Genomic DNA, 9,273 nt, shown 5'->3' on the forward strand with positions numbered 1-9,273 from the left:
TGCCAACGAGCCTCGAGTCAACCGACACTACGTGCTAGTATGTACCAGATATTTTGTCTTTGTCCAGGTCTGCTATCTTCAATTGAGCGCTTCATCGATTGCACATTTCTCTTTCTTCATACTCCCTACCAATCCACAGCTCTTGATAGTCCGATTACTGAAAAAAGGGAGATAAAAATGAAACAAACACTGGTGGAGTGTTGTTGTAGTTCCAGAGTAGCAGCCCATTAATCAGCTTTAAAGTTGACATGTGTATCTTACCCTGCTGATATGATGCAAGCATACACTTCATGGATCTCTTCTATACATTGTCCTGTTACTATAAGCAATAGGTGAGTTCATAGCTATAGATCTAGTGGTTTAAAAATAAAGATAATATGACAGTGCATGTTTCTAAAATAATGGACAACAGTTTTATTAGAAGATCATTGAACACTGGAATAACAAAAATTTAAACCTCGATTTAATCTAGATCTCGATATGAAAACATGTTACAATGTTACAAAATGTTGTTGTTTTTTTATGCTAGAAACATTTAATGTAAGCCACTTTCAAATTCTGAGATAAATGCCTGATGGTATCTGTAATCATATTATTTATACCTTGAACTAACAGTAGGCCTATATTATTAGTTCAACACATATTATTAGTTATATTAGAAAGATTATTGTTAAGGTCTATAGTGAACTAGAATATATATAGGCTTAAAGGGAGGAAAATAAGTAGGTGTCTATTAAGAAAATTAGAAAACGATATCAGTCTAAAAGTTATATGTCAACCCGTCTTTATGTCATGTAATATGTTATCTATTATCTCAGTCTTTATATAATTCATGTCAGCCTATGCGTAACTTTATCTTGACCTATATTTCATATCATATGTCAGCCTTAATGTCACGATGTCATGTCATCTTTCAGTGATATATTATATTATTTCATCCTCTATGCTCTATCATGTCACCCTATATGCCTTGCAATGTTAACTTTAAAGTCATGTCATTTGTCAGTCTGTATGTCATGTGATATGTCCGCCTATATTTCACAACGAAACACGAAACTACATAAGTGTATACATTAATACACATTTGATTTAATACAAAAACTTTCCTTTAGAAATGTATTGATTTAGAAAGTTATTAAATAATGACAGTGCATGTAAACGTACACACATGTAACAAATCCTCTTGTCTAGCCTACTAGTGTCGGAGGAATCCTAGCTAACTAGAATGTCAACTGTGTAGTGTGTATAGATTAATTTAAAAGCGTTGAATGCAGCATACAATCACTCACACATTCAATTAGACACATAGATGAACCTCCTCCCACATACATATACCTCCTCACATATATTTAAAACCTTATCACCCACACATATTTTGAACATCTCACACATGTATGTATCTCATATAGTTGATTAATATAAGGAATGTTGTTACTTGACTGAGTCGTAGCTTCTCTTTCGCCCATGACGAAGCTCCAATTTTGTGATTACCCATGGACTTTCGGTGCATCATTGACACTACGCATGTTGACGAAATCGTTTCTAATGACGTCATTGCTTTCTTTTTATTTTCTTTTTAGCCCATCGATATAGGTCGGTGATAATTATGTAATAGCTTTTGTTGAAGATTGCAATTCTTCTTTTCTTTCTGAATTCGATGGCAAGACGTTGTCACGCAAGGACCCACTACTCTGAATGTTAGCCAATCATGCTTTTGTAAATATATGGTACTATTGATCGTAAAATCTTGAAGAGAAGACTGTTTGGTCCGACTTTTACACCATTTGAAATACAAAATGATCTGTACACAGACCTATATATATATTATATCTATATCTTGACTGGAAAACGGAAACAACATCTTATCCGCGATTGATCAACTCAGACACATATATATTTTATAGAAATTGTTATGTATTAATCACAGAACTATATATTCACGCAAATTCATGAAATAAAGCCATTTCCATTAAGATAAGCACTCAGAAATCGCAGATCGAAATAATTCACGTCTATTGATTTTAGTCCTCTTATGTACATTGAAATAGATTGGTTTCGTTTTTATGTATCTAATAATTGCAAAATAATAATTATGAGACGAGAGTGCTCTTACATTCGATGTTTAATTACTAGATCTAGATCAAAACATTAAATTATATGTTACATAGGTTAGGGTTGAAAAAGAAATTCTTATACTTACTTTACAAAACAACGCCTTGTTTCAACTTTTCAATAAATTTTTAACGACATTTTTTGTAGTGTTAAAAGATCTCCATGTCCAGTCTAGATATAATATATAGGTCTGTGGATCTGTATCTCAAAGAAGAAAAAGAAAAGGAAAAAGAAAAGTTTTCCCATAAGGCAATTTGTTTATGTACGCTGCATTCATATTAATGCTATTTTGTTTCAACAGTGTAATGAATGGTGTATGAGAATAAATAGTGGATTTCTTTTAAAGTTTTTTTTTGTAGACCCTGGACTCTATAATTCAAACGTATATTGTATAAACACAATGCGCTAGAGAAGAATAACTCCAGAATGTGTGGGATAAATACCTCAATTAATAGTTGAAAGTAGAGATGGTAATAAATTATTTTGTGTTTTAAAAGATCGATGCAATTTTCCTTCAATATATGTTTTTTTCTCTATGTAATAATCATGCATTGAATTTGTCCATTCTGTTTGTTTTGACAGTTACCTCCTCGAGCTATGAACTCTTGGATATGTCTAACATTCGGTTCACTAAGCCTAGGAATGATAATCGTATTCGTCAATCTAAAGATTATCTCCCTCCACCAAGCAGCAGTCACAAAGAAAGACAAAACTCAGAGCTCAAGAAAGAACCGCCATGGCACATTTTCATGACCAGCAAGTCAGACGATAGAGACGCTACAAAAACTGAAAACGTAAAAGTGAAATCCAACCCTGCTAGTGTCACTCAGGATGGTACAATTTACTTTCATCAACAGTCGGACAATATGTGGGATTCACCCACAGTCTCACTTCTTCCAATTCAACAAAACAGCATTTCTAAATCTGGAGACGTTGGTAATCTTGTTGGTATCAGAGATACGAAGGACGAAACAGAATCTGAGAAAAACCTGAGGGAGAAAGAAATGGACTTTATCTTTTCCAGAACGTTCAACACAGTTTTAACACCCACCTTCGGTAGCAATCAAACAAGCGATACAATCAGTTCAGAAATGTGCTCTAGGGAAAGCTTCAAGGAGCACAAGCCAATTAGGAAAAACAATAATTATGCTTCTACAATAGAAACTGGAACTTCTAAAATTCTCAACAATGTAAAAAGACCTACACCCGATATAAAACAAAAAAGTGCCAGAGAAAAAAACGTCTCCACTACTACTGAAATATCCTATGGGTCATGTAAAGAGTTAGAGCAACTTTCGGATCAAAATGTCGACAGAACAGAGGACGCTAGGAGAGGAACTCTAGCTAATTATGCAAAAGCAGCTAATAGAAATGAAAAACAGAATATGTTGTCAAGAGAAGGTCAAGATGATGAACAAAAAATATTGGCATCTTCTAATCAAGCTCAGTCAATGAATTACGATGCAGATAGATCAAAAAGTGATACTTACTTTAGCATCTCAGACAGCGCTCATCATTTCCAAGAGAAGAGGGGGGTAATTACGAAAACGAATTCTTATATTGGAGTCGAAAAGAACAGTTCTTCTTATGATAATAGTCAAAACAATCTGAAGACACGTGGAAGAAACTTGAAAAGTACTAATCAGAATGTCAATGCGTTCCTCGTTCAACATCAAGTGACAACAGAAAGAAACAAACTTTGTGACGAAATCAGCACTGTAGACGTAGCTCAAGAACCTTCCTTTCTGGACTTTGATAAAACAAACACCCAACTCGATGTCTCCAAGCACTCTTCGAATGATTTCCATCACAAGCTACTTCCTGGCAGACGTCAAGAGCCACGAGGTAGGGCAGACGCATGCAGAGGTCCCCCCTCAGCAACACTTGACCTTCACCTTAGCTCCAAAAGTGAGAGACGTAACGAGAGAGCGTCGACTCTTGCAAGCTGCAGTTCTGACCTACATAACGAGAAATCTCAAATCTCTCGACATGAACGAATGTATACAGAGTCCAGGGAACGTGAGGATAAACAAACTAGGAATACATATTCGCCATCATTCGGTAAGGTCAAAGTTCACACGAATACAAATACTCAGGGTAAGTTTACCACAAACACTTTCATATCCACAGAAGAAACTCCAGAAAATGTCACCCTACCCTCTCCAATGGATTATCCTGACATTTCACCGTCTACTAGTAAAATGTTATTACCATTACATTGCAATGGCATTAATTCTAATAATTGTGCTGTGGATTCATCTTGCAATAGTATTGAAAAATCATCCTCTATCTGTGTCAATAATTCATCCTTTATAAGAGCTGACAGTTCTTCTCTTGATGAGAGACAACCTTTCTGTAACACTGAAAAATCAGCATCCGTATGTGCTGAAAGATCCTCGCTGAAACGAAAATCTTATGACAAAATAGCCACCACTGCCACAACGTTTTCTAAAATATCCCCATCAAGTGCCGACACTGAACGTTCCACCTTTGATGAGCACTCGGCCTTTTCTACTTCTGACAAACAAGCATGTCTCTGTACTGAAAATTCAACCTCTAATTCTATTGTAAAAACATCGTTCGATTCCATTCTTAGTGAGCAAACAACTTTTTCTACCGTGTCTGAAAAGTCGTCTTCATGTTTTAAGCCTTCTGACAAAACATCTCTTTCTTGTGATGAAACTTCAACTCACTTTTCAGGGAATCCATCACTCAATTTAAATTTAATATCCTTTGAAAAATCCACTGTCTCATCCACTGATACAAAATTGCAAGCTTCTAACTGTCGTGAACAAATTTCTTTCATCAGCTGTACACACAAGTCCACGACACCTTCTACAAAAAAATCACCGACTTTTTGTCCGAAAAACACATCGTCTAATTTAATCGCCAGTGAAGCCTCGGCCTCGTCCTCTGCAACATTATCTTTTGCTAACAATTCATCTTCATCAACTTCCTTGTCCAGCCATCCAGTTAATCTCATCTCATCTACCGCTTCAACCACCTCGACTAAAACTAAGCCAACCTTTTTCTATTCACAGTCGACTAGTGAAACTTCGAATATAACGAGACCGAGTCTTGCCAAATGTGAGCCCACAAACAAGTGCCATTCAAGCAATGCCATGGAACAGTCCTTAGCTGCCAACATGTTGACTTTAATTGAGAACGACATGCGCAAGTTTTTCAAAAATGAATCGGTAGCAGAAGATAATGTCAGACATTTCGAAAAAAATGACATTGGTTTTAAAGAGAATAATATTACCACTCTAAGACATCAAGACATGTTATTGGAGTCGAAATGTTTGCCTACAGCTAATGATCAAACTAACTCTCACAGGACAGACATTTTCATCAATAGACAGGATTCTATGTATGCGAAAGACTTGAAAACTCTAGACTTAGATAACAGAGAGCTAGAAGTATTAACACAATCGCAAGGGGATATAACTCCATTGACAGAACCTTTACAGCAACATTATGTAATTCATTCGACTAGGAACGAAAACTCTGTAATTACACCAATTGAATGCGTTCCCATAAAACCAGCCCCTGCAGACGCAGGAAATATAACTCAACGCAGCCAACAGCCAACACTAAATGAGACAGCGAAAAGACATTCAGACGCTAATAAACAATGGCCGTATTCAGCGCAAACCTTACCCCGGGCAATACAAGAAAGTAGCAGGGAGGAAGCAATTCTAAAACACCCTTCTTATCTCAGCTCTTATCTTGCGCGTACTAAACTAACTCAACGGAGATTTCCAATCCAGCGCAGTGTCAGTTCCGGTGCTTTATCGTTCCGGGAGCGAAATTCAACCTTTTTCAGAAGAATGAACGATCCTTATTTGGATACCCAGGACGAGGCTACTGATCCAGATGACAATGACGATTTCGGCATCGATCTAGACGAGATGTTGAAACATCTGGACAAAGAGCGGTCCAGAAGACCCACTCGGAACATGAGTCGCGGTGGACAACCAGGAAGCTGTATCTCTGAAAGACCCGGTGACCTGATTTCATCAACATTGCCCGGGAACAGCCGAAGGACTGAGTCCACACGAACCGTTCGGGAGACTTGGTCGTGTGACAGACTGAAGATGAGGCGGTGCGCACTGGCGGATCCATTACGAATGATTATAAGTCAGGAAGATCGAGAGAGGATTGAGAAGGATGTGGAGAGAAGGAGACAGTCGATGGTGAGAAAAGTTTCGCAGTTCATCAACATCCAGCTGGGGCTAAATAAAGAGGAAGATTTGATATAAACCTTGAATACTATCACCAGGGGTCACAGTAGTCATGCACGAGAACTAATCGGACGATTAATTGTCAGAGGAACAATTGCCTGATGAACATTAATTGATAAATCAATCAACTGTGTCTCTTCCAAATATTGTGTTAAAACTGAAGAATACTACGACAAGTTCAGGACTCGTGGTGCCTCAGTAGAAGCGTCTGTTTTGTAGAAGAGATCACTGGTCCCATTACGGAGCGTGGGACCCAACGCATTCATTGCCATTGAAATCTAGGGTGGGACTTCAACACAGACTTCAATAACCCATCAGAATTTGTGAGCCCTTCCACGGGACATGGACGGTCAGATAAATTAAACTATAAAGAAGTGCATCGTAGTTGCGCGGCAGTTGTCCGCTTGTAGCTATCTTGCTACGTATTGGACTCAACCCAATCGTAGTAATGGAACCTCAGACGTCAAGACAAGGGAGGGAGAGCTCCAGGTCCACGCCTGTTCGCTAAGAGAATTCCTGCCAAGTGTCAAGGGAGTATGGGGCGCCTTGCTACTCCGATTCCCCGAAATTGACTCATTTCCAATGTAACAATATGAACTGTTAGGGTACACAGTGAGATCTTCAATTCTTATACAAGATTTATTGCATAGGTCCTTCTTTTTAAGTCATTTTATACAATGTTCACCAGTCATTATTTCACGCAAATTTTTGAGGAATAAATCAATAAAATAAAATAAAAAACCAATCCACGTTCTATAAACTATTATCATTCAATCATGACTTCTCGATCCAACTCTGTTCACGAGCTGAAGAAATGATCGAATGTAAGGACCAGGACCACTTCTCCAGTCTCAACTGAATGCAGGTTTCGATTAAAAGCAAATATTCGGATAATCCTTTCATCACCAACAGACTGAGGACAAGGTTGTGTTCTTTATATCTACAAGTCATGTTTATATAATATACTTTCGTTTGAAACTAGGATGCATGTTTTGTATAAACTCTTAGGGGCTTTCATTTATTTATTTTGTTCATGTTCAAAAGCTGTCACTAACTAGAGTCGTGATAGGCGATAACTTGTGCAATCCTTTTATAATAAATATCAAACAAACTAGGTTGCCTTCTAAGCTTTTTTTTGTTTGTTTTGGTTTGTTCTCTAAGATATGTCCTTTTTAATGTGATTACATTCCAAAATGCTTGTAATTCATATGTATTCAATAAACCACAAACTGTTATATCGTTCAATATAAACCATGCCTATATGATGTTCTGAATGCTCATGTAATTGGTGGTTTTGTAAAGGGTCAGTATCTCAGACAAGGCCTCAAGGAAGAAACTTTTGTCGTACTGATGATATATTATCTATGCTGTTCTCAACTTCTATGACATGAAAAACTTGTATATGTGTAATAAAATGGACTTTTACAATATAAGGTCACAGTCGGAATTCATAAAACAAAAACGGGCATTTTTTTTAACTTGACGTGGCTTGTATATCTTATCTTCTTATCTTATATAATACGTTACTTCAACAAAAAAAAGCAAAAAAACGTATTACAATTATTTTTGTAGCATTATTTTATTCAAAAAAAAAAGTTTACAAAAAAATACAGACAATTCACCTCTATATCAATGTAGTAGTCTCTCCTGCTTCATACTATTAATAGTGTAAAATATGGTGTACTTTTATGAAAAAACAAACAAACTGCTTGTATAGTTAAATTAAAAATTTTCTTTCAGAAAACAAAAAAAAAAAAAATCTTTTAAAGATCTAAAATATCATGATATTGGATTTTCAATATCTTTTCAAGTTTTTGCAATCTAAATGGGACGAAGAGACAGACCACAGCTAACTTAACATCGGTATTTCACCATTCGGGACCCATTAGAAATTGTTATTGGACCTAAAAAAATGTTTTTTTGTGTAGAAACAGAATAGATTAAAAACAACACAGAAACCTGGCAATTGTTTTTCGTTATTTTTCTAAAACTGTAAGTGCAAAGAATAGAACAGAAGGATCGATAACTAGTTCTGGAAAATAAAAACACCAGAGATATCACTCCGCTGTGCCAGAGTGATCTCCCGTTTAATTTATCACTCTGCATCCCTCTCATGCTTCCATTTCATTTATCAAACTCTATCACTCGCATGGGTATCACATGTGAGGGAAATCATTTAAGTGGGTGAGATTCAATACAACTACATCGGGGCAGGATGTGGAACATTAGTTTTCACATTTGATCATTACTTCATTAAAGGGACTGAATTTTTTTTATTATCGCCCTAAAAATCTTTGAAACCTTTAAACAGTTCTGCCCCAAATTATATATTACTGTAAAAAAAAAAAAAACAAGAAAAAACACCCTGACACGGCATTTGACTAAGTTTTCTTTGTTGTATGTTTTATTATGGCTGTAAATCTAGTTAAAACACAAATTGAACTGATCAATAGCTAGAGCAGTGGTCTCCCTTTGAGCAAAACTTTTCTATCACTTATTATAGATATATGATAAAGCGTGATATATTATGTGATAGTGAATAAACCGACATCAAAACACACTTTACTAGATCTACACAGAAATGTGGTACAGATGGGATACATATATATGAGAATAGATTAGTGGAAATGAAAAGTATCTTAAAGGAGTACTTTTTTACAATAGAGTTTTAAACAGCTAAAAAAAACAACAAAACAACCTATGAGCTACATATATTTGCAAGATGAATCAAAATTAGATCGCCCTAGTATATTAACATTAGCATTTAACACCGGCTACTTCTATTGATTTATTTCCAGTGTATATACTGTTTCTTTCATCAGCTATTCTTCTTTTTTTTTTTTTTTATCCATTTAAAAAAAAAATGGAAGGCCGCCCCCCCCCCCCCACCTTTTCATTTTTGGAATTTCATCCTTGG

At 36.2% G+C, this 9,273-nt stretch overlaps 1 protein-coding gene across 1 annotated transcript; it reads left to right on the plus strand.

The window, feature by feature from the left end:
* LOC106057089 (serine-rich adhesin for platelets-like) lies at positions 1 to 7,464 on the plus strand. Its single transcript, XM_013214142.2, has 2 exons — positions 1 to 332; positions 2,695 to 7,464. The coding sequence occupies exon 2, from the start codon at positions 2,724 to 2,726 to the stop codon at positions 6,372 to 6,374; it is 3,651 nt and encodes a 1,216-aa protein (XP_013069596.2). The 5' UTR covers positions 1 to 332; positions 2,695 to 2,723; the 3' UTR covers positions 6,375 to 7,464.
* The last annotated feature ends 1,809 nt before the right edge of the window (positions 7,465 to 9,273 follow it).

Source organism: Biomphalaria glabrata, chromosome 3 (genome assembly GCF_947242115.1).
Source record: "Biomphalaria glabrata chromosome 3, xgBioGlab47.1, whole genome shotgun sequence".
In the NCBI taxonomy this organism is placed as follows: Eukaryota; Metazoa; Mollusca; class Gastropoda; family Planorbidae; genus Biomphalaria; species Biomphalaria glabrata.